The sequence below is a fragment of the Mycteria americana genome, chromosome 1 (assembly GCF_035582795.1).
Source record: "Mycteria americana isolate JAX WOST 10 ecotype Jacksonville Zoo and Gardens chromosome 1, USCA_MyAme_1.0, whole genome shotgun sequence".
NCBI lineage: Eukaryota > Metazoa > Chordata > Aves > Ciconiiformes > Ciconiidae > Mycteria > Mycteria americana.
In genome coordinates, this window is record NC_134365.1 from 102,386,049 (window position 1) to 102,412,766 (window position 26,718).

The window sequence follows — 26,718 nt, forward strand, 5'->3', positions numbered from 1 at the left end:
TTGTCTAGTTTCTACTCTGCCCTTGGAATGTGAAGGTAGCTTCCATATAGGTAACAGTTAAGGGAGATTATTTAATTGAATAGTATCAGAGGTGTCATTATCTAATTTCATTTTTTGTCGCTACTGTGTAAACAATCTTTTTCACTTTAAGGTTCAGACCTCTGATTGTACTTTGATAACAGTTAATTTCAGTTGCAATTTTAAGCTGGGATGGAAGGAATGCAACTATTTATAAATATTGCAATGTGAAAATAATTCGGTAGTCCCTTTTGATAGTAGATTAACTGCATCTGGTTGAAAAAAAAAATCAAAGATATCTAGCTCATTTAATGTCTTGCAGAATTGCAGTGCAGTTTGCTTTGCCTTCTTTGACTGTATCCAGATATAGTGGTATTGATTGTGTCTTTGCACAGCATAGAGTTCAGAAATACGTTCATGGTTTGGTGTTTGGTTTTGGTGTTTTTTCTTTTCTTTTTGGAAATAACTTTATCTCAGTTGCATTATTTTCTGTTAAATTGCATTAGAGCACTATTTCTCTTTCAGTTCCAAAAGGAGTTGGCTACAGGGCAGAAGCCAACCATTGAGACTATGGAAAGCAAAAGCATTCTGCATCTGCTTGCTTCTCTTCACTGCAGAAATAACTGCTGCTGCAAAATAAAGCAGTGGTGTACCTCCTGTCTTGCTAATTCAGCTATTTTATAAAGAACATCTAAGTTATCTTCAGGGATGGGTTGAGTCCATGGCTAGCTGCTCTGTTGTAGATACTCAGGGGAGGTATTCATATTTACTACTTTAGGCATCTGACTTGCATAACTACATGAGGATCCTAGGCTTCTACAATTAGCAGAATTTCATGGAACCATTTAGAGTTCTGGAAACCCTCGACTAGTTCTTCTGGCCACTCCTGTAGTGGTACAAATAAATGCATGTCCTATACCGTGTCTGGTTCTGGACTTCCCACTACAAGAAGACCGTGAAGACAAATATTAATTATACTATAGTAAGTCCAGACTGCTCGGGTATTGGAGCGTGTGACATATGAGGAGAGTCAGAAAGCTCTGTTTGTTCAGACTTAAGATGAAGAAACTAAGAGAGAGGTCTTCCTGCTGCCTACTAGTAAGGTGTGGAGGTAACAGAACAAGGCTCTTCTCAGAGGTGTGGTGGTAGGATGAAAAATGGTGACAAGAGCTGCAACCAGGGAAATTCCTGTCTTGATTTGAGCAAGAGGCTGGTGTGGATGTCCCCCAGAAGTTCCTTCCAAGCTAAATCATTTTCTGGTTCTAGATTATGTTTATTTTTATAAGGATGGAGTTCTATTTTTCTTTTTTTTTCCCCCCTTCATTTTTGTACTGGCAAAAGTGAGACTGCAGAGGCAACTGCATATTTAGATAGGCTAGGCAGCAGTAAGAACATGTCTTATCACTGTATAATAAAGTATCATATTCCCCTATCCTTACCTGCTAGAGGTCTGCCTATGTAGTTGAATAATGTAAATATCTCTATGTCAGTTTATTAATGCTTGGCTTCTCAGCAGGCTGCTAACAAATGTCCCTGTAGGTTTGGTGACGTGGCCTTCTGCTGCTAGTGATCTTTAATGTGTTCAGAAAATATCAGCTCAACACATATCTGTAAGAAATACAGAATGGTGTTATTAAAATAAATAACCCAATGTCTGGTTTGCATTCAATAAGAGAGTGCATGCTGTCTTACTATAACATGAACATTATTTCATGGTGTTAAGTAGGTAAGTAAGCCTGTAAGTAACTTTTCCTATAGAGGCAGTATTGAAACACTCCTGATAACTGTTTTCTGACTTCTTGTTTGGTTTAGGCATCAGGTTCTGGATTGTTACTAATGATTCCTGAAAAAAATATTAGAATTTGAACCAAGTAAATATGAGTGCTAGAAACCTACAAGGCAATTAAACCCGCTAGTTATTATTTTATAAAAGGTAACTAAACCATTCTTATGAATCCTGTCTTTGAGATTAACAGTATGTTTGATGCTTCCCAAAAGCACAGGTGGTTTGTTGCTAGATTGTTTTAGCTTCTTATGAATGGAAGAACAAAAAAAGTGTCACTTGTGTCCTTTGATCCTTTCCTCTGGTTCGTGTGTTTCTGTGCAAACCATAAAATTCAGGGACAGATGAAGACCTCTTTGCATTCTTCTAAGTCTGTTTGGAAGAACTGATGCAGTTTTTCCTGAGAGCTGTGTGGAGGGAGAAATGGGAAGAAAAATGAAGCAATTGAGGGATCTTGGACTGCTTTATAAGCTCAGTTTACTAAATGGGAACCACTGGTATTTCAAACAGTTCATTTCTTTTGTCATTTGCAGCATGGACAACACCAGCAGCATACTGCTTTGCAAGGGTTTCTTTTTCGATACTTGACTGCAAGCCCAAATTTTTCTGTAGATATTTGAGTGTATTCTTGAGTGTTGTTCATACTGATTTCAATGTTGTTGATCATCTCCCCTTGCTCCTCCACCAGAACTGATATCTGGATAAAAAGTTCCTTTAAGTCCTTGATCTGATTCTCCAGATTGACTAGTTCTTTATGTCTCTGCTCAATCTCCGAAAGCTGGGCTTTGGTAATTTTGACTTCAGTGAGTAGATTTTCATTGAAAATCTCCCATTTTCCTTGTTGGAGCATGTCATTGACTTCTTCCTCAGATACCTCTTTACCAGCTACTTCAAGCTGACGGACAATAAATCTCCTGCATTTCTCTTGCTTAGCAGTTATAGCATCATTGTATGAGAGCATAGCATTTAGGTAACACTGTGATAAGAAAGCGTGCTGGGAAGCTAGAATTCTTACTGTGGCACGTGATGGCCCGTGTTCATTTTCAGCTTTTTTCACTGTTTTTGACAGTTCATCCAAACATTTTTGTACGTGCTCTGCTTGAATTTTTATTTCTCTTGCTATGTTAGATTCCTTTTTAAGAACACTAAATCTTCTCATTGAAGATACTAGGCTTTTTTGTTGTTGACTGAATTTATGGACTTCCTCCACCAAATTATTAATTTCATTCTGAAGCTTCTGGATTTCCTGCAAGTGCCTTTCAGTTATGGGCTCTTTTTCATAAATAATGGCCTGCTGTTCAAACTTCTCCTGCTCTTCTTCTTGTACAGTTGCACCGTTGTTTTCTCCAGCTAGCTGTAGTTCCTTAGCTCTCACTTTAAGCTCTTGGAGGCGGTCTCTCATGGTTTTTGTGTTCAGGTTTTTTTCCCCTCTTTGCAACACAGGGAGCTAACTCCAGTATCTTTTTTCTTGTTTCACTGTAATCAAAGTGTAACAACAATCAATGTTAGCAGTTATCTGTATACATGAAAACTAGTTTTGGAGATTAGAGCTACTTCCCTCTGCACAAAAGTAATTAAAAGTAGCAGTGAATTGGAAATGGTAGGTATTCTGAACAAATGTAAAAGATAGGTGGTGCCAGTGCACTCCACCATTTAATCCAGTTTCTGTAGGACTTAATCATAACCTAAAGTTTTTAATTGATCTTCAGATGGGTACGGTTAACAGTCTTTTCTCAGCTTCTTCACTATAGTGTTTTTTTCCACATACAGCAATTTGTAGGCCAAGCTCATTTTTGTGGTAGATTTGTGGTGTAAGGTCCAGAACTTAGAACAATAAGGAATATGGCATGTGGAGAGGACTTTTATTTTGGGGAGAAAGAGCGTAGTAACTCAAATTCTTATTTTATCGCAATTCCTTATTTGATGAAAACTAATCAACTTTTAAATCTTTTTGGAAATGGAAGTGAATCTGCTGCATGTTTGCATTCTCAGTAGGAAACACACACTTCAGCTTTTGAGGTTATGAGATAGTCTATCTAATGAATCGGAGTTCTGGCATGAATAAGCTACTTTAGGCTTTTAGTTTAGCCACACTGAAAAATCTTTCTCCATTTTCCTTGCCTTCCCTTGCCTGGAAAGTTAAACTGATAGTAACTGAAGCAGTTAACTCTACAGCAAAACAGAACAGAACTCTAATAATTTAGCATGAAAATACATATTATTTTTAATGTCTGAGTTTTCATAGAGGTGGATCCATATCACTAATGTTGTGGCTTGAAAATTTTCTAAGCCTTTTTTGGATTACTGTCATTTATTCTTACATTGTCATTTGCAGTCTTCATAAAATGTATGCAAATGTACTTTGTACACCATAGTGGGATACAATTCGGTATTGTTTCTTTTTTAATAGAAAGTGGATTTAGTTCTGTTTTCTACCCTAGCTGTTGTGCAAGCTTTCTGAAGATATAATTAAGAGAAAGTTTCTAATGTGTATTTTTTAGAAAATATCTAAGTTCAACTATTTTTAATTATAGGGAAGAAAGTATTTTCCTCAAACTCTACGTGAATGTTTGCCTTGGACTATGAACGAGAATGGAAAACTTCAGTAAAAAGTAAAATGTTCAGGACTAGAAGATTATGGGATATTTACTTAGGGTCTTCTGGTTAAGTCAAATGTGTGCCTTTCAAAGAGTTGTTCAAGCACAAATGTTAAACAGTACAATAGTATCTTTTGGCTGTTTTCAAAGATTTCAGGGCAGTCTTCTGGAATAGTAGTGTTTTATAAGTACATTTCTTCTTAAACCCCAATTCTAAAGTTTGGGGGGGTGGGGTTTGGTTTATTTTATTTTTTTAGTAAGCAAATGCGGTGTTTCTTTATAGTATCCAAAAGGATATGTTTGTAATAACTGCAAAGGATCAATCCAGTAACCTGTCAATATGCAAGTGATTTTGTTACATTTGGACAGCTTCAAATGATACTGCTGTGGTATCTCTGACCCCTGATGCATATTTACAGTCCCTAAATAGATTTTTGCATAATGTAAGTCAGGGAATTGAACAGTGTGAACATGTCTTCCACAGACTTAAATCTGGCTGTCTGCAGGAAGATTAGCTGAAAAACAAAACTTGAAATGCTACAGAGATCAATCGTGAGAAAGAATGTTGATGTTCTACCCCAGTGTGGATTTCCCTTACCACTTCCCCCCCCCCCCCTTAATGCCTTCGTATCTGAATTTAGTGTTTGTTGATTCACATCAAGAGAATCCAAAGAGCCTGGCAGTCATTAGAAGTTACCGTAATGTACTGAGACTTGTGATCAGGCAAGCTTGCAAGTAATTTATTGGAAAACACTGCTTTGGGGTGAGAAAAATGCAATGTGTATTAATTTTGTTACAGTAATTCCTCTTCATTGCCTAACTTTCTGTTTATCTCCCTACAGCAGAAGTCAGGCAATTTCTTCAAGATAACATTCTTTAGGAATGTTTCAGAGCTGCTTGGCACCACTGAGACTGCTGCAGGGAAAGTTCAGTCTGGGGCATGTGAAAGGAACCAGGAGTGCTAAACAAGGCTTCAGAGAAGTGACCTGAAAATCTGTTTTAGTATAGCCTAACACATCTGTTGACCCATGTTAATTTAGCATGGCTTGACAAGCCTGTGATTAAAAGCAAGTTATAAGAGCACCATTAATGCTTATGTGAGGTGGCAAGACTTTCTCGTATCTAAGAGAATGCAAGTAATTACTGAAAAGCTCTAAAATGTGCATGCAGTCATCCAGTTACTCCTTCAGAACACAGTAAAATTTCTCAAAAGGGCAGTTACCAATTTTTCATATGATTAATCTCCTGTGGTTTGAAAGTAAGTTAAACACAGGAGCATAAGAACTACACTGGGCTTCATCTTCAATTTGTGTATCCATTAATGATTGACATCTACTTTTCAATGTTTTGGGTGCATTGATCTTGAAGTAGCTGTATTCCTTGGGGTGGGGTTGGGAGAAAAAAAGCAACAGAATTGCAAATCTGCAAATATTCTCAAATATCAAACTTGCAAAGAAGTAAGCAGAAAACACTTAAGATTGCTGTTAATGGAATTTTTTTTCCATGTTTAAATGTCAGTCTCAGTAAAGAGTGGAACGTAAGCAACTGAACCGTAGTTTCATATCTTATATCCTATCGGGCTTGGCTTCAAAACCTGCCACTGAATGTGCTTGTCAATAAATGCGGTTGATTATACTGGCAACTGAAACACATGCTGGTTTCAAATAAACAAGGATGTCTTCAGGACAAAGATAACCTTGGAAATTGTTGGCTTGACTTCTTGAGTGTTTCACAACAAGCTTTGTTCATATACTGAGTCCTTGTTGTCCTACGTGTTTGTGTATATGTATAGGGGCATGTCCTGTTGTTCTTTTGATTGAGATGAAAGATCTATTTCCTTGAAGTTTTTGTCAATAAAGGGAGAATATGCTTATTCTTTTAGAGCTGAGTAAAGGGAATATGTGGACTGAAAGCACTCCAGTGACTTAGTGTGTCCCCTACATTCAAAAAAAGATTGAAATATTTTTAAAATCTAAGATTAAAATCTAAAAGACGATCCTTCTGAATTGATGAAGTAGCACAGACTAGCACATCCTCATCAGACTTTTTCTTCATTGAAGGTTGGAAAATTTGAGTTAAAATAGGTAAGAAACTGACGGCAGTAAAGGCAAAACAAATCAGTAGATGGGAAAGCATTAGCTTGTTAAACTGTAGCTTCAAATTATTGACTATGTTTAGAAATGGCCCTGAATGCTCTTACACATATAAATCTGAAGAGCATCGGTGAGCTCTGCCTATGTTTCTGGCCATTCTTCAGTCATACATGCTGCTGTGTCATCTTTTTATCTGAACTGTTACTGATGGTGAAACCATATGTTTGGAGACAGAATCACAAGCTGCTAGCTGGTCTTTAATGAAAGATAGTCTGTAGAAATGGAGTTGCTCTAATAATATGGCTGCAATAACTTAGTCAAACTGATGTGGCACTGGGCTTTCTCTGTTCACACTTTGAAGCAATGTAAGATTGAAAATGTAGCCAAAGAACAGAGGGCTACAGGATGGATTTGGGGAGGAGGTGGCAGGGGTAAGGAAGGGAAAGGAGGAAGAATCCGGCCCAGTTTTGCCCAGTACCTTAGTTGTACGCGGAGTTCAAGGATTATTGATGTGCATTCATACACATATTTGGGGAGAAAAAGTGGGAATGCACATGCAGCATTTCAGTTTGGTCACTCTGGCATACCTTATCTTCTAAAAGGCTTTCCCCCCCTGCCCCTCACAGTGTTTTTATCATGCAGATCCACTGGTGATTAAGTTTGTATTTGTTCTTCTGGTAGGCATCTTTATTTATACTTGACAGGTTCAGGAACACAATTTTCACATCCTTGACAAATACATTTTAAGGGTATTGCAAGAGTCTTTGCCTTCTGATAACTACTGTGTTGCTCATCAGGATTATGAATCTCTCCAGTCAAACTGATGACATATGTGGCTGGGAAAGTCTTTATAATGACAATTACCTCAGCGCACTGACTAGGGGAATAATAGATCCTCATGACTGGACTACTGTTATTAATCTGTCATGATGATAAAGTATGTCCTAAATTCAAAGATAATGAATTTGTTGGAAATGAAAATTTTTATTTTATTTCCTCCCATTTTTTTTGGGGGGGGGGGAGGAAGCAAGTTGAAAGGTCCTTTTGCTTAATTGCAAAGCAGCCACATAGAATATTCTTCCACCTATCTAATTTATCAGTAGACCCAGTAAACACAGAGCCAACATCCAAAAATGAGATTTGGGCTGCATTAAGTTAAAAGGCATAAATGGGTATGTGAAGTAGGTAAGCTGATCATATGGAACTCTTGTTACTGGTTGTAATTAGATTTAATGGCTTCTTTTTTGGCTTTGATGAATTGTTTTATTTTCTCCCCACCCCCCAACTTACCAAAAACCTCCTGTTTATCTTAATTTCCATAGTTTTATTCACAATTTCTTGGTTATTCAGCACTTTCATTAAAATGCCTGACACAAAAGGCTCTGTTTGTATTTGATCTTTGATGCAATTTGCATGCTTTCTTACGTTCATTTTAACATACTGCAGTCTACCAGGAGAAGAGGACTTGCAGACAATCAAGGGACAGAATTCTCTCTTTTAAGAGCTTTTTTGAGATATATGATCTGTGTTCTGCATCATACTCCTTTCTTTACCTCTGCTGAAATAGCTACCTTTTTTTTTTTTTTATGATTGCAACAAAAATAAGGGTCAGTTTGTTTTCCTGTTTCTTTGTTATGAGTTAATTAAGGGCACTGGGTAGAGGACACTTTGAAGAAACATGTCCCAGAGGAATTTCAGGTTACCAGTAATTTTTTAATTATTATTATTATTTCTTTTAGTCCATTTCCACGCTGCAGTGAAGTTACATTATAGCTCTTTTATAATGTGCCAACAAACCCATATAACTGTTATTTTTGAGTACAATGGCTCTGAGTAATGTTTGGAGTCATACTCTGGTCTGGAACTTGATTACTGCTTTAAGTGTCTTAAGTTTAGCAACAAAAAATTAGTGAGACACATAAACCATTTAAATACGTACAGTTTAAGATACTCATAGTAGTCTGTGGGGAAAACTAGGGGTTTGAGTTGAAATTTCAGTTTGCTCCAAAGGCTGTGCTCTCGTATATTCTCACAAGAAAGGAAGGAACTTCTTTGATGGTGCTTTGGAATCTTGCCCTATTACCTGAAGATATAGCTTAAGTAACTAAAGTAAGCAATCTTGCTACAGGTTACGTTTATTTTCTCCTTTGTTTAAAAATTTTCCTTTAACTTAAATACCTTGTAAGCAAACATGCTTAAACCAAGGTTAGTCCTTGGAAAAACATATTTAAAAATAGTTCTAAGTTCAAATTTCTGTTTGTGGGAAGTGTGGGAGTGGTTCAACACGAAAATACTGAAGGCAGAGAGCTTGCTCTGGTATGAGCCTAAAAAAAGATGCCATTAGATGTGGAAGGTAGCTAAATTGTATCAGAGTATATACGATATGATAGTGCAAAATCAGTAGCATTTTCAGCACAGGGGACTTAAGTGTTAATGGGTATCTCATTCTTAATATAAAAAAATACTAATATGCAAAGGTGACTTGTATTTTTCAGCCTTTGTCTCTGGGAAATAACCTGTAGCATGTTGCTTCTGGCATTGCCCACTACGTAACATTGAGGAAATACAATCAGGTTGCTTGTCCCCCTGAGACAATGTTACCCACCATAACTGCCATAAGGCTACCCAGTGAACCCAAAATGACCGATATTGCAGGAGCACAGAAATGGTGCATTTGAAGCAAGGTAGCTTGGGAGTTCTCTAATTAGTGTGAAATAGATCATGGGAGGTGGAGAAATGTTGATACTGAATGAAAACATGAGATTCAAATGGAATAAAACAGGTCTGAGTATTCAAGGTGTTCGTAAAATGGGTAAGAATGAGTCCAAAGTTGCTGGAAAAGTGTAACCAAATCATGCTGCTGGAGTAAACCCTCCAAGGGGGATGTAGAGGGGGAAAATAGACCTTAGTTACTTAAAATAATTCAGATGTTCTTGGGCATTTGGCCAGAAATCTGTAACACAATCATGTTGTCGGAGATGTAGCTGTCTTGTGTTGATTGTGTGGTGTTGTGTGATATGGGAAAGAATCCTGAGAGAGAAGAGAAGGGAATGATACAAGGTATAAACTTTAGCATTAGTGGCGTGGGAGAATATAGCAGTTTGTGAATCATCTGTATTACAAGCTTTTATACTTTCAAAATTTCTACAACTGTCAGTACTTCTCTTACGTTCCAATTAGAAAAACATGGGTTTGTTGCTATTTTATGAAGTATTTGGTTCAAAGACGCACAGTGAATCAGTGGCAAATCAGAGATTGTACTTTGGAGCTTTGGAACCTTTGTTACCAATGTGTGGCTGCAGATGCCAGAGACTTGAGGAAAAGCATCTACCACCACTTCCACGTGTACAGACAGCAATTCTCACGTTCCCTACTGATACTTTGGGTAATGGAAGGTGGTGAGTTCATACTTTTGCAGTGACATAAGTCACAGTTACGGTGACGCATACTGCATCTACAAGTCCTGACTGACAAAACAATGATCTCACTCTGCAAATCAGTTAGTCTGTAGATTATTCTCTGTAATTGGTAAGGGAATGGAGTATCCCTTGATTAAAAGCAAAAGTGAAGAACTAATGTTTTGATGGTGTTTTTTTCACCTATTAAACTAGAGATTTACTGCCAGTAGTGCTCTTTAAGAGACCTCAGAAATGAGCAGTAGAGAGAAGTAAATGTATACATTGTAGGTACCTGGGTTTATTTGTTTATTTCCAGCAAGAATAATACTAGAAATCAGCACCTTCACTTAATTAGCTGGTGCAAATATGATGGCCACCTACAGGTCCCAGGAATCCAGAAAGAAAATCATAATCTCCTCTGCCAAAAGATCACATAATTAAGGCCCAAATATTGATATATTTTAAAGCAGTATTTGAAAATAAAATTAGGAGCAAGAGAAAGGGCTGCAACAGGATAGAGGACAGGTGAAATTCTTCCCATTTAATAGGATATATAGTTTGAACGCCTAGTTAGCGACTTTGTATTGCTATAAATCAGGTTCAAGATTTTTATCTTCCTGACAGTAGAATTGCAGGTTCAAAATTTGTACTGTGCAACATCCCACCTACTTTGCATTCCCATTTCATCTCTGTCAGACCATATAGCTATGTATCACAGCCTTGGAACTCACCTGTAAAAAATGTGAGGATTTCCAGGCAGCTTTTTTAAAAAACATGTCTTATAGGCAACTTTGACTAAACAACTTTAATGTTTGCCTAGGTATTGACATATCAAGGTGAAATAGAGTATAAGAAAATAATTAATATTTGTATTTTTTAAAAATCTCTTACAAAAGTATATGGCAATATCATTTATTGTCATTGCTTTTGGAGTTAAACATGTGGAAGCTGAACATAGTATTCTTGATTTGAGCTCAGACATCTCTTTGTATGCAGCCTATTTGATCAATAGGTATGATTAAACTGATAGCAGAGCAGAGTGTGTCAGAGATATATGTTTTCAGTAAATAGGAATATGATGATTCAGACCTGAGGTGAGAATGAGGCCACTTAAGCAAAATGAAACAAATAATTGTTGACATTCTTGTGACCACTTCAAAAGGTAGTATGAGAATGAAGTTGCTCTAGAGTTGCCTAGAGATATTATAAACAGGATGAGTTTAGAATCTTATTTCTATTATTTTAATGTGACCTGGAGGAACTGTTTAGGGAAAAGGTTGAATTAGAGAAATGCCTCTCGTATCTTGCTGCAACTGCATGAAAGCAAACTCTTAATTGATGTTTGCAGGCAGATAATCTTGTAGCACTTTATTCACCCGTTTTTCAGTATAGCTTACCTTAGCATTCAAAGGATAGTTTTGCATAAGAATTGAAGGCATGAAAAGCAAACTAGAGAAATGAAATAAGCCAGCTTATTTGAGAAAGAGCCTAGTGTCAATCAGTAAAAAGTTACTGCTGGGTTTGTAATTGTTGTCAACAATCCAGAAGGTGCAGGGGCTTTAGAGTGCTAAAGAAGAATGTAGTTTAAGATCTGTTAACATCCACCATTTGGATTATTTCAGTGTAGTTAAAAGCTTTTAAAGGCAATCTGCAAAAAGTCTGCAGAAAGAGGGGGCTCAGAGCTTAATCTTAGAGTGCCTTATGGTCTCCATGGGAGGCCTGAAACTGTTGGCTAGTTCTCCTATCTGCTTGTTTGTCAAAAATATTAAGAACTTTGTTTTCTGTGACTTCCTCGAAAAGCTAATGAACTGGCAGTAATTGAAGAGGAAAGAAAAACAAAACAATCTGACAAACTGACATCTTTCTGCCTGTTTGTGTATCAGGAGTTTGATTTTCATGGATGTTAACATAAGCAAAACGTAAAGAGGCTAACAAACCTTTTCTTGCTGTATCTGCTGAGGCCTCACTTCTCTAGGATAAAACATCCTACTGATTGCTGTTGACAGGATTGCCCAAGAAAAAAGTTAATAGATGAGAGATGAAATTTCTGAAGGAAAAAAGGTAGAACAGCATTTTTAAATTGAAGATTGGCTGTAGACTGAAGAATACGGCATTGTTCTTTCCCTTGTGTAGACTGGTGTTAAATTCAAAGGTTCTCTCTCTTCTTTGTTTTCCCAGGAATGCTAATTCAGTCACTCAAAGCTATGGCTTCTTGAAGTAGCCTTGAAGACTAACTTTCTTGATCTTAGATAAATCATTCTCATAAAGATACATTTTCCTTAAGTTGCTTTTAATCATGTTTATAGTTCTGATACTGTAATATTTTGACCTCAGGGATGCTTTGCTCTTTATTAATTTTGATGGCCACCATGGAGGTTTGACCCAAAATTTTGGGTTTGTGATAAGTGACTCTGATTAAACTTAACCCCAAAAGCAGCATCTCTGAGACACTTTTACAGATTACCCCCCCCCCAGTGTGTACCCTCTACAGTATTTAGTTTTCAGTGTTACGTTACTGTATAAGAATCCCACACAAGTGGAGAGAAATGTGTAAGTTGGAAAGTAACAGTGTTTAAAAAAAACCTCCAAGTCTGCCAAACAAGAAAACAAACACACGTGTGTGCACGTACCCTCACACAAAATACCCTCTTCCCAAATAAATCCTTTCTGTAATGCTTCTTGGATTTTTGATGAAATCTGAGATACAAATGTGTCCTTTTCATACTGGATTTTTTTTCACCAAATCTTTTGGATTGTAAAGTAAACTTTAACACTGATTTTTTTTTTTTTTTTCTTTTTCCTCTTTGCTCAGTAATTTACATTTTAGAAACAGGTCAAGGAACACACATAGTTGGCATTCAGACCTTGTTTTTCTCTGGCATGTCTTCTGGCTTCTAAGAGAAATATTGTTACTGAACTATAGATGTCAGTTGTGCCAATGCACACATACACTCCCTTTCCACATTGTTTCCCATGACTCTTAAAATAAAGTTCAAAAGCTCTCTAGTTGCTTAAAAATTCCTACTTGATATAAAAGCAGTTGGTGCCTACCTTTTCTTTATTTCCTGCGTAAAGAAAGTTTGTTACACTAAGAAGGTTCCAAATATACTTTATGTGAAATTGAAATAAGCCAAGCATGATTTTATATGTGAAAGCTTCTCACTCAGCAAACTTAATGTGATAAACCAACAGACACTCTGCTGTGCTTTCAAGTATGTTTTGATGTATACCTCCTACAGTTTTTTAAACGTGAAAAATTGCTATATATGAAGTTCTACTGACTTGGAAAATTAAAATCAAGGTCTATCCTTTAAGATAACTCTGACGTATTCCCTAAAGAAGGACGTTTTAAGCATAAAACTTGCCTCAAAACCTAGTGTTCTTGTGCATGAGCAGCAGAGCTCCGAGATTATATTCACCCAGAGAAATATCCAATTCTTTGCAGGGTCAACATCCATTATTTGTATGTCTTGACACTTAGGCACATTTCCATTCTAAACCACACTACACAGCCTTTTCCTGATATTTGCAACTTTATAAACATTAAGTAAAAGAAAACTCTTTACCTTTTAATCTTGTGCTGGTGGCTTTCTGTTTTATCCTTTACAGAGGAAGTCCTGAGGGTAAGCTTCAGTATAGTCTGAAAAACATTGTTTCGAATATTTGCCTAAGTAATGTGTCTTGAGTGACATTCCATTAAGTATTTTCTGCATGCCTTCTGCTTCTAGTTCTTAAATAATTGTCCAAGGGTTCATCCTCAGGAGCGGTGGTGTGAGAGAGAAGCTGACTTCTGCAACTACAGTAGACAGGCAAATTGATTACTTTCTACTTGGGGAATCTGGTTCTGCCTGTTTGAAACCCAGCCTTGCTGAGAGGCGGATCACTGCTGGAGCTGCCCAGTAGCAGGAAGCGTCTAGGAGCAGCTCCCTAGTAGATAGAGGCCTTGTAAGCTGGGAGTGGAGCACTACCTACCTATGAAGCACAAGCGTAAGTGCAGGGATTGCTTTCTTCTACGCTGAAGCACGAAGGAAAAAGGAAGCAAGACGAAGTCATTCATACATTTACTTGAAAGGGGGGAAAAAAATCCAGTATAATAATACCCTATATCACAGGCAGTACCTTAAAAATATTTTAAATCCATTTATAAGTTTGACCTAAAGGCTGAAGCAGGCAGGGGTGTACAGCAGGAAATGTATGACCTGTGCAAAACCACTTCAGTTCTTGGGGAGCATAAGGTGGAGACAGCTATTTGGATATACTACTTTTCCAGACACAGCACTTCAGCTGTATTTTTTGAATACAGTCAGTATTGCAACGGGAGTGCTGTGGAGAAAATGGAAGCTAATTGACCAAAAAGACAAATCTTACACCTTTCAAGGTATTAGAGGTTACAAATCAGCAGCTACTGCAAGTTATAGGACGTTAGTGTCACACTCACACTGAGCTATGCAGTTTACCAACATTTCGTTCTGCTTCAGCTGTGCTTTGTAGAATGTGCAGTCCAATAACATAGTAAATAGTGCGGTTATTTAATCTTCAGGTGAGAAAGGAATAGGCTGTGGCAACAAACTCTGTGTTCAGAAATATTTTCTTCAATTAGATCTAGATGAATTGACAGCACTGCTGAGGAATGCCTTTTGAGACTAAGGGGCAGTGCAGTAGGATTTTCAGACTGTTACAAAGATGGGTTATGTGGGGAAAAAAAAAGTTGAGATAATAATTTCCAATCTTTTAATTACTTTCTATAGCTTTCTTGAATTTCATTTCAGGTTTTCCCTGGTTTAGCTTTGGCCCTATTTCATAGCTAAATACTGAGAGGACATTACTTGTTCTAGCTGGCTGGTGAGAAGGAATAGTGCCAGAGTATCATAAGCATATTGAAAATGTCATAGGTTCTGTATATGCATTGAACAACAGTTAGGGAATCTCTGCACTAAATCATACAAAGTACTGTAGAAGTACTCTTTTGGTTGAGAAGTGGGACAAGATTATCAAAGGAGGGGCGGGGAGGAGAGCCTTATGCTCTTTCTAGCTCTGCAGGCAAGTCAGCAAAGTTTTGATTATCAGTAGGATGTAGGGGTTTTTATCCCCAAGATTATGATAAATAAGTGAACCTTTAGGACCACAAACAGTTAAAACTGATGAAGATCGATAGAGAATGGACATTTGAGAAGCTGTCTTTCTATGGTCTCCTTCATAAACTCTTCTTGAAAAGAAAGATTAGATAACTAATCATAGTGCATGAGGTTAATGGTGACAAGGAATGTTTTTTGAGCTGTAGATGCAACACAGCTTTTTTTTTTATGTCTCTTTGAAGCTAAAAACTTTCTTGGGAGTAAAATAATTAAGAATTGAGGCTTTCATACTGTGATCCTGGAAAATAGGAAGGAATAAGGTCTTAGATCAAACTGAAGTGCTGACAAGTTCTGCTAACTATGGAGTGAATTCTTACCATTGTTTCTTCCCAGCAAGGAGCATGATAAATCCAAAGTACAAGCTTTGGCCTAACATTCCTTAAAAGCCATTTGAGTTAATGATGATGACTTGGGATTTCAGAAGAAAGGCTATGATGTCTGGTTCCAAAACCATCTGCCATTGCATTCACAGAAGCCAAATATTTGTGATTTTATCCAGAAAGTTGAATCAGAGTTCTCATGTAATGGAAGGGTTGCTAACTTTCAGAACAGCATTATTTTAGTGGAATTCCTTTGTTAGGGAGAGGCAAGTGCAATTTTCAGATTCCTTAATGCTATGCAATACTCCTCTTGGCAGCTTTTGCACTTAGCTTGGATTATTACTGTTGTAGAAAGTGCAAAATAAGATTGCATTGTATGCTTATATCCCAAAACGGTCTACACTGGTTCAAAGCAAAGAGTACCAGTTTTCATGCCGAAAAATAGTAACTTTGAACAGGAGTAGTCTATTGCTCGTAAACTATTATTTAATATCTTTTCATAGTTCCTAGAGTTTTACCATACTAGCTTTTAATTAAAAGCAGGTAATGGGAGAGGAAAGACCATATATCCTATTGTCACAAAGAGTTTTTATGGAAGATGGGAACAACTCTTAGTTTTACTTGACCTGTTTTGTGAAGTTTTGTTTATTCCTTATAAAACTCTCAGACCCTCAAGAAACATGAATGATTTCCTATGTGTTTCTTTTTGTCATCTTTGTTGGTCTGTTTAAGATATATATTTTGGATTTCTATCTAAATTTCTCCATTTGTTATTAAAATTTGCTTGTAAGTGAACTCAGAAAACCATTGACCAACATGACCGCAAGTTTTCTTTTTTAAGTTTCTTCTTAGGGGATACATCTGCTTGGCTAACACATTCCTAAATACTTAGGTAAACTTACCTTGTTAATCCATCCTACCTTCGTGGATGTTTACCAATTTAAATCCATTTTAATCAAGAAATTGAGGTCTCAAGGATAGTCAAATCCTGTGAGTTTCATGAAAATTATTACCTGGATAGCTGAGAGAAATCCCCATAAGGGAAAAGATTTTGCCTTTCTGTGAGAGGTGGTGGTTCCATACAGGTTTTAGCAATTACCCTTGTCTTTTCTTACATGTAGTTTGTGACGTACCTTTTAGGGCTTTAGATCAGAATCTTTTCCAGTTTCATCTCATATATAGAGGAGTTTTCAGTGAAACATTAAAAAATTAGTCTTGATAAAAGGAAGTAACTTTCATTTCTGTGGTTAGAACATGATATCACCAGGAGTTTGCTGAGGTGAAGAACTTAAGCATTTGGGATGTTTATAATTCTGGACAGCCCTCTTATCTTTGTCGTAGCTATTGATAACAGTGTTGAAAGGAACATAACAGCCTCTGCTTCAGGGTGTATGTCCATATTAAAGTGTGAAATAATGAATAACATTCTTTGGGTGGTAAAACAGATCTGGTTTGTGCCTTTTGAAAAACACACATTATTGGCTGTAGCGTTGGATGCAGTTACAGAGTATATGGAAGACAAATCTGATAAAGAATAACACTCCTCAAAAAACTTAAGATGTTTCTCTTTTGGAGTCCTCTTTGCTACCATATCTCTAAGAAATAAGACCATGATAGCACTTCATCTTACAGAATACTTATTTTGTAACCTATGTGTTTCATATACCTTTTTTTTTTTTTTGCTTCCCTCTATTTAATTAATAAAGTGTGGTTTTTAGAGCCATTCATGCAAGTTCCTCTCTCCAAGCTTTAAGTTTTACTTACAAAGAGCAGGTTCAAAACATTACATATCAAATTATTTGGCATTAGAGAGAAATTCTGGATAGCAGGCAGACCCGAGATGATCATGAAGCCATATTATGCAGGGAAATGCGCATGGTTTGGGAAGTTGCAAAGTTCTGAACTTTGATCCATGAACTCCAACGGATTGTACTGTGTAGCTTTAGATGTAGAACGGTACAGTCTTTTACATCCATCTTCTTAGCTGTAAAATATAATTACTTTGTCTATTAATAATTATTAAATAATTAGTGAGCACCTTAGTAATTATTTAATGTTAGTATCTGCTGAAAATAGTGCATGGACTAACATTTTTATTAAGTAGAAAGAACAATTAAGAATTAAAGCTGAAACAAGGCATTTTCCCTTTACTTTCTCCTTCTTCCCCTTCTTCTTCCTACTTTTGTCAAAAACTTAGCTTTTAGAGATCTGAGAATCTCTCTCATGTCAGGGTGCTAAGTGTTTCTTTTGATCTTTTCTTTAGGCTGGCAAATAAGCAGGACAGAGAAGGAGCTCTGTCAGAAGCAGATGTAATCGAGTCCTTATCTCTGGAAAAGCTTGTCAATGAACACAAGTGTCTATGTCAAATTGTAAGTATATTTTAAGATGCTTAATTTTCTAATATATATGTAAAGCTTGCAATAAGGTAGGAGATTGTGCCTCAGAGTGTAAAACTGAATCTAAAACCCTGCAATCCCAGCAAAGATACAGTACATATATCTGTTCTGCAAGCAATTCTACTGTTCACCTTGACGTTCTGCTTCTGGATCTGTTGAAGAAATCTTTATAACAACAATCCTCAAAGTGTACCTGCTGGTGCATTCTGAAAACAGGTAAGAATAATTAGTTACTGATGTGGTTTAAAACTCGTTTAACTGGACAGCAAGTTTAGTATTCCATCTTTTTAAAAAGAAACAGGAAATGGAATTTGCCTACATTGACATTCAAGAAGGATTACTGTTCAGATATGATGTTTGTCTCATTTCTGTTCATAGCTAAAACCATCGTTTAGTCTGAGTCACCATCTGGCAAACAGTGAGAACTTAATCTAATTCCTAGGGCATCTAATTCCCAGCACAGTAGTCACCAAAGAACACTGTTAGAGCTAATTGCTAGTTAATATTTGTCCTAAAATAACTACATTTCAGATGTAGTATTCACAGTCATTGTGGGGGGAGTCAAAACCAGAAATCTGTGTGAAAGCTACTTAATATTGGTCAATATTTCAGATAATTTATCCAAAACGGTAGTCCCTGAAGTTTTCTTTAAGCCTTTGTTTTAATCAACCAGTTTGTTATTTAAATATTCAGGGGCTTCACTTTTATAATCTTTTTATAATTGCAATAAGAAACATTTTTAAAAATAATGAGAGTTATGCTGTTATTAACCAAAATTAGAAGGCAATTTTGCAAAACCATTCCAGCTGGTATTCGGATTTTAAAATTTAAAAAAGACTTTTAATTCCCTAGGGAGAGTTGCAAAATTCATAGGGTAATATATATTGCTATTATTTTCTCTAGAAAGTTGAGTTATAGCAGGGCATAGCTATGTTCACTATGTCATGACTCTCTGAGTGCTTTTCTTCAGTCAGTGGACCTTGCACTATGCATATGTAGCAATCATAAAAATAAAAATTGCAAGTTCGCTGGTTTTTTTCCCAAGGGAATTCTTTAAAAATATTTTCTTGCAAAGCATTATCAATATAAAAGACCTAAAAGATTCTAGTGTATTTTTCCAATACTTTAGAATTATTTAATTTATGACATGTTCCAGTAAAAATGCTGTTCTTGTTCTCCATTTATATCTTGGGTGTAATTAACAAAGAAACTAGATCACATACTCTTAAGTCATTTTAGCTGAAAGCGGCTGAGAGTCTTATATACTCAAATGGGCAGCTTCTTTACTAGGCTCATAAAAGGTAAACATGGTCCCAAGTTATTTCAATATGATGACTCCTGGGGTGAATTTAAACAGGGGCATTGTGAAACAAGATTTAAATAAAATTAGTCAAGGACCAAAAAACCTTTTGTTTGTTCTTATTCTTGGAATTAGTTTTCTTCTGGATCTTTAAATTTCCCCACAAAATATTAAAGCAAATGGAAGGAGCCATTTGTCTCACTGTCACACAGTGTCAGTGAGCATGGCCTTCCTCTTTCTCTTTTTTAATATGTCTGTATATTCTATATTTCTAAATTTCTATATTTTATAACTGAACTACAGCAACAATAATCTTGGTGCATACCGAGAAGATAATTGCCCCAGTGCTGTCTATTGTTTTATCTTAGTTTTCTCAGAGAAACAAGGTATTATTGCCTATACATCTTCTCCTTGATTAGGTTCTGCTAGAGAGTATTGTAGTGTTCCATAATGAACAACACTCGTGTTTGAACCTTAATTTAGATAAAGTAGGAATGTATTAAAATGCAAACTAGGTTTGGCACTCTAGGGGGACGTAACAGGTCAGAATTATTTTTTTCCGTTGTAAATTGTACGTATCATATCTGACTATGGTGCCATTTAAATGCTTGTCAGATGAAGAGATAACACAAAGAATTTGTTAGGTGTTGACACTGGAGAGTTAGTCTTTTTTAATCTTTCTTCATTCATGAACACAAATCCTGAACACAATCAGTGTGAAGTATCATTTCTTCATGTCAAATACGTAGCTGGATCTATTCAATTATTATTCAGAGTACAGTTTAAAAAGACCCATACAGTGCTCCAAAACATACTGGAAAATAGTTCTGAAGAGATGTTGAGAGGTTATCTAGTGCTTTTCCATGTTCTAAGCTAGAATCAAGCCATATCTCTTTTGTTCCAATTAAAGCCCATTATACTTGTCCTCCTGACAATGAACATGAAGAGCAAATTACTCTTTTCCTATTTGCAGGTATGCCTTATGTTTTTGAAGGCTATAATCATATGTCCTTGAAGCTTTTTGATCTGAAGAGAAACATTCCTGTTCCTGCAATGTTTTCTTACCAGATGTGTTTTCATAACCAATTTTGTCTGATTTTTCTCACTTTGCTCCTCTTGGTTCCTTCCAGTCAATCCACTTCTTTAAATTGTTGCATCCAAGCTAGATAAAGTGTTCCAAACTAATTTAGCAATGGGTTTTGCACCCATCTTCCAATAGATTTGCCTAGATTATGTTTCTCTTGCTTGCTGATGAGAATATCATGACAAAAGTTTTACTCCAATCAAGATGCCTAATATTTTGCTTCACCCCTATCCACAATACCTGTTCTGATCTAAAAACCTGAATTGGTTTGACAGTTTTTCTGACAAATTCACATTGGATTATATTTATTCCCTAGGTGCTTATGAACAAGTTGAACATTTCTTTCATGAAGTGAAGCGAAGCTGATTCTCTTGCATCTCATTTTTTCCATTTTACTAGATAAATATAACATGGACTATTTATAAACCAGCAGCAAAACACAACATACATATTTGGGGTTGATAAATTATATTTCTATATAGATGCATACATATGGATGTGTATAGAAACAGGTGTGTAAATAAACACATAGCAGGTGTATATGTAACAGCTGTGTGTATACGTAACAGGTGTATATATATGTCTAGAGATAGACGTGTAAACATGTTCTGTGCAGTATTCTAGTATTTTTGAAATGGGACTAGAAATAATGGAATTTGGTAGAACTAATGTGATTTGTATCTTGGCAAAAAAAGCACCTAAATTTATAAAATACCTACATGCAAATTTATTTCCCATACTTCTCAGTGTTTGCAAGCTTCACAGTAAATGGTAATTGTTTGGCTGATTTCTTGTTTTCAGTCAAGGAATGTGATCTGAACTGCAAATAATTTTCCTCTCCTTCTCCTTATATTTACAGGAACCTTGTTCAGCTATCATGGGCTGTGGGAAAAAAATTGATAAATCAATAAAAAAGGGTTTATATTGGCTTCTACATATCATAGCAAAAGATTTTGATGCCTTAAATGAGCGCATCCAAAGAGACACTACAGAACAAAAAGCATATGAAGAACAAAAGAAACTAGAACGAGCTGAGCGAGTGAGAAGGATACGAGAAGAAAGGTATTCTCTCTGTAATTTCTCCTACCTCCCCTTCCTCCCTTTTTCTAAGACACTTGATTCATTCCTGTACATAGACCTTATGGGAACCAAGCTGTCAAGGATTTAAAGCTTAGAAGCCAAGAGTCTCCTTATTAAAAGTATGGACCTGAATGCTAGAGCCTTTCTTTAAGATGTACAAGTTTTTGCCTGGTTCATCCCCTTTATTTTATTCACTCTATGCTGGAAATGTACCATGAATGAGAATTGCAAGGTAGTTATGCAATAAATTTGGCCTTGGTAATATAACTTCACAGGAGGCTAACCTAAAAAATAAATCCCGTCATTTAACCTTAAGCTACCTTCAAGTGTGTTCTAAAATAAATATTTATTAACTTAAGTTAGACTTTGTAGCCCATATGTGAATATCAAAGACTAGATGTGAAACTTTAGTCAACACTATGCTTAATAATAAACTTCAGGATATCCAGCAGGTGAGGCATGGAGAGACTTAAGATGATGCAGGGAGGCAAGAAGGATAAATGATTTATTACTTCCCTTCAAAGCTCTTTGTCGTCATCAGCAGCCCACCACGGTTCCTACTAGAGACTGATGTGAATCATTTTACTGAGCCATTCTTAAAAAATTTGCTGAGCACCCCTGTCCCCCCATCTGCCCTATATATGCAGAGATTTGCGAGTCTCAGTTACTGTGAGAAGTAACTGTGAAGTGTCTTGGCTGGTACTCGTCCTGATTTGGTTTACTTCAGCAAGTAAATTACTTAAGTACATCTTAAACACCTGGAATTTGACACAGTCTTCATACATATTTCACAAACTTAAAAAAAAATCATATGCTATTAGTCTGCCAGATGTCTCTGCATAGACAAAACCCTCTGACCATGTTGGATTGTGTTGGGTTTATGCCATGTTGAGAGGTGAAGCGAGGAGGACTGACTTTGAAACATGTCTCAAAGAGATTGTCTGATGATTTGGGCATTTTCCATGTATTCTGTTCCTGCTCAGTCGTCTTGATTGTGTTTGTTCACTGGAAGAATTGGTTGGGTCTGAATTGGATTAAAGGCTTTAAAGTTTTGCTAAACTTCTTGTGTCTTAGAGGAAAGCTAACTAGTAACTTCTGCTGGTTTTACCTGTAGCTGAGGGTTTGTCTCAGATATGAGAGATGGCATTAACTCTCATTTTGCTGTTTTGCATCAAATCGATTTCTTACTGTAAGAAACAGGTTAATCTTGATTCAAGTGTAATTCTGTTTCATTCTGTGTTTGAATAATTCCTCAGACTGCTTTTTGTTTGGATTTGCTTCCCTGAATGTTTTCTCAAAGTGCATTTCCTCCACAATATGTTAGTAGCAATCGTCGTGTTCCAAATGGAAAACCAGAGAGAAAGGTAGCGCTAATAAATGTTAACATAGCACTGGCCGTTCCTTGCAAGCAGTATGGTTTCATAGGTGACCCCCTTTTCATTCCCATCTGTGCCTCTGAACAATGGGGTTACTTCCTCTCGCAGTACCTGCAACTGTAGAGTAGGTGTAACAGTGACTTCCTATGCGCAAGTACCATCAGATCGATTGATGAAAAGTAGCTGATGAGCATAAACTTTATTAATGATATGTTATTTAATACATAGTAATTTAGTATTTCTTACATAAAGATCTGGTACATAAAAAATAACTAGTGCTGGTGCAAGAACAGTATACTGAGCATTATGTGTCTTTCTGAACTTTTCTGAATCTAGTTGAAGCAAATACGATTCCCTAACTGTTACTACATAAACTGAACAGTCTGGCACCAGTTCTGCCTTATGTATATTAAGAAGAATCTAGAATTATAAGAAATGGAGGTGTATTAAAAATAGAAGAACAGGTTTAAATAGTCGGGTTTCCCACCACATAGTTGTTTGGTTTTGTTTTTGGGGTTTTTTTAACGATTGAATACCTTGAAACAATTGTTATAAAAGATTACCAGGGTGAAAATTTCAGCATGAAAATTTCAGCATAGTGTTGAACAATCAAAACCTTCCAGTTACAGATGTATTCTGTCATATATCCTGTTCTCAGAAACTGCTTCTGCTTCCTGAAGTGCTGATTGAACTTTCAGACACATAGCAGCATGTCTTTGTACCTCTGCCATAACATATACTTGTGCTTTATTGATGTAAGCCTGTCATTGTGATTTCTGTAGAATGTTTTTCAAAATACAGAAGCATATTGTGAAAATCAGCTGGCATAAATTGGAGGATGAGTTAGATGACTTAGTAAGTGTTCTCTATTTTGTGAAATTTATGGCTTGGCTTCTTCCTAATTCTTTGTTCATATCATCCTCCCCCCCCCCCCCCCCCCCCCCCCCAAAAAAAAAAAAAAAAACCACACAACCCCCAAAACACTAAAACAACAATAACATAAACCCAACAACAACAACAAAGGGAAAGAGAAGAAGGAAGAAGTGTACCTGATGAGGAAGACCCTGAGCCTGGGAACTCTGAAAACCCCTTCCAGCCTATATCTGCTGTAATCTCTGAGGTATGAGAATATGTGGAAATCTGGATCATTTTAGACCTACTACTAACAAATGTCTGAGAGGTAATGAGAAAAATAGTTCATTTAAAAGAATTGTTCTAAGTCTGTATGCACAGCATTTTTTTTTTTTTTTTTGGCATTGAATCAATTTGTGTGCATTGAATCAATGCTTTCATGTTAAGAAAAACCCCTATTATTGATTCAGGCACAAAAAGTTTTGTAGACACAGTAAAATAAAGGTATTGTAAACAGATGACTGAACACATATTCTAATTAAACTACTGGATTTCAGGAGTGGAAAATATTCAAGGTCTATTAGTTTCTTGTAAAGTGTTTTAGTGAGTCATATAAAATCTCCCTGACTACTTCAACTACTTAGATTTCTAAGCATAACTTGTTTTCTGTTGAAAACTGAGACAATTGCAAAGTTTTCTTAGCTTTGAAATATGAAAAGCATATTAATATATAAAGTTTCTTTAACCTGTGTTTCTGAGTTCAGGTAGTTCTTATATATTGTACTGTATTTGTTTATTCAGTTGACTTGAGATAACATAATCTCAAGAAACATGTAAACTCTCAGAGACTTTTCCAGTAAGTAATTCAAACATTTGCTCCTCTCCAGGACAAAAGCACCCATATCCATATATCTTGTAACGTCAGCTACATGCACAATAATATGCTTTATAATAACAAACAGAGTAAGAAGAGAAGGTTATAGTGGCCAGCATTGCAGAGACGGTGATTTAGTGATATAGAACCCGTGAAACAGCCTTTCACTGAGTCTGTATGACACAATTGCTATTTGACCAAATCATGGTAGCACTTTCCGGATACATAAACTCGCTGCATGTGTATTTTGTTTTAACTAAAACATTTTAAAAAAAGAGGAGAAAGAAAGTAGGAGTTTTCTAACCTCTTGCTCAGGACTGTTGATGTTGTTTATATAGCTAGCTTTTTTTTTTTGTCAGATGACCAAAAAGAAAGCAAGAAAACAGGCTATAAACCTAAAGATCATTTCTTTTGCTGTTAATGTTTTCCCCCCACACCCCTTTCCTCTGGACAGGATACTGGAAATTATTTTCTCTGCTAGATGTGGGACAGAAAAATATTTTAGGAATATTTTGACTTTTAAAATAACCTTACTGTCTTATTAGTCAGTTTACAGCATTAGAAGCTGTTAAAAAAATTTCTTATACTTTTTGTTAGAATGAAAAACAAATCGAAAAGGAAAAGAAGCGGCAAAGGTTGGAGACTGAAAAGGCTACGATTGTCTTGAAATCACAAACAGAGCAGGAACAAATGGATGCCCAGCACTTGTCAAGTAGCAGTAGCCAAAATACAAATGATAGTATACTAGAAACATGCACTTCTACAACTACACAGCTTTTGCAGCATGAAGAAGAGAATGAGCAGCAAGCCTCAGAATGCCTTGACTCAGGTAAAACTGCTTCCTTTTAATGTGTCATTTAATGTTGTTTTTCACATACTTCTTCCCTCTGTCTCTATTATTTATCATGATACCACACGTCAATTTAATCTATTGAAAACATAAAAATGCACGATTAGGTTATTGTATTGGAAAATCTGCTTCAAAAAAGTGCATGTTTGTTGGTGTGACTGATACTGTAGCTGAAACTAGGTTCATTTTTATCATAATCAAATATGTGGTTCACCTCCCATGAGTACCAAGCTAAGCTGAATTTCTTTATTAAAACATGAAGTTTGCATATATTTTATGCTTACAGTTTATTTTCTGTAGCAAGATGTTGTGTAAATTTTATATTTCACATAATTTTGTGTTACGTTTGGACTGAAAACGCTGATGTATCTCACCCCAACAACTGTATTAAAAGATGGTCTAAGAGATTTTCTGAATATAACTGTATGATGTGTAATGCTTTATTTCTGTTTGGTATAGACAACAGTAAGAAAAAAAATAAAAAACCAAAATTAAAAAGGGGCCACAGAGTAGAACCTATTAATGCAGAGGACACTGTTCCCAAAAATCCTACACCACCACCAGCTCTTCCACCAGGTAAGTGTACTAAAAAACAATAATCAATGTCTCAATTTGTGGTTATTAATCCTTTAAAATATTCATTTGTGAATGATGAAACTGGAATGGTCTTCATACAGAGATACGCTACTAAACCTTACTCTCTAGGAAATCTTTGATGCATTTTCCCACTTCATGGTATGAACTTTCAGCAGTATTGATTTGATCGATTCTGTGGGGGAAGATGTTATTATTTTCACAAAAAAGAGTCAGAAACTTGACTACTCACTCAAAAAGTGATTAAAAAAATCAATATTTTTAAGGGTAAATCAGTTTATTTTTAAATTATTTCATCATTATTCACCATATATACAATATATTACATACTTCTGGCATTTCTAAATGCTTTGATTTCTCCCAAAGAGAACTGGCTTCTGTACATTTTATCAGAATCCAGTGCAGTCGTGGCGTGTTTTGACTGTCTTTGTTTTCCTTTAGTTGGCTGGGGAACTCCCAAACTTAATAGACTTCGAAAACTTGAGCCTCTTGGTGAAACACATCATGCTGGTAATTGAAAATATATTGGGTTTTGTATTTTTTTAAAGCATTCTCCATTGTTCATTCACTTCTACATTCATCTCATTCTTCATCTTTTTTTAGTTTCTTAATGCCAATTTTCATTGACCAAAAGCCTAACCCCTTTGCTCAGTAGAAAGCATCTTTTTGATTTTTCAACTCTTAGCAAAAAGAATAAGTTATCTTAGATTACCTTATGAAGTTTAAAGTGGCACAGGCTATTAGACGCTATTAACAATCTGAAGTTATTTGCACAGCAGCATGCACCTAAATATTATAATGTGCCATAATACAAAGAGTAACAGACCCAGTTACTTTAAGAGTCCAAGCACATATTGCATTCAAAATAAAAATTTTCAAAGTGTATTTCCATCATCCATATGTAGACAGTTCATCATTATCTGATGCAATGGGGACAGGAGTTGGGTTACCTGGACACTGGAAGAAGT

The 26,718-nt window shown here is 36.1% G+C and overlaps 2 protein-coding genes across 6 annotated transcripts in view; one reads left to right on the top strand and one right to left on the bottom strand.

Annotated features, from left to right (window-relative positions):
* ARL13B (ARF like GTPase 13B) overlaps window positions 1–26,718 on the top strand; it is a 50,550-nt gene that overhangs the window by 17,220 nt on the left and 6,612 nt on the right. For 4 of the 5 annotated variants that reach the window (XM_075515458.1, XM_075515484.1, XM_075515450.1 and 1 more), the window contains 6 exons: window positions 17,608–17,713; window positions 20,984–21,186; window positions 23,604–23,700; window positions 24,904–25,135; window positions 25,616–25,732; window positions 26,192–26,260. In XM_075515458.1, coding sequence (XP_075371573.1) covers window positions 17,608–17,713; window positions 20,984–21,186; window positions 23,604–23,700; window positions 24,904–25,135; window positions 25,616–25,732; window positions 26,192–26,260 — 824 coding nt within the window. Of the gene's footprint in view, window positions 1–17,607; window positions 17,714–20,983; window positions 21,187–23,603; window positions 23,701–24,903; window positions 25,142–25,615; window positions 25,733–26,191; window positions 26,261–26,718 lie in introns of those variants that run through there. The other variant, XM_075515474.1, reaches the window with a different exon arrangement.
* STX19 (syntaxin 19) lies at window positions 2,325–3,212 on the bottom strand. The gene has a single exon (XM_075491826.1). It carries the CDS (start codon window positions 3,201–3,203, stop codon window positions 2,325–2,327), a length of 879 nt encoding a protein of 292 aa, XP_075347941.1. The 5' UTR covers window positions 3,204–3,212.

Bases quoted from the DNA above. Each gene is read 5' to 3' on its own strand.
- STX19 (XM_075491826.1), bottom strand. From the start codon at position 3,203: ATGAGAGACCGCCTCCAAGAGCTTAAAGTGAGAGCTAAGGAACTACAG.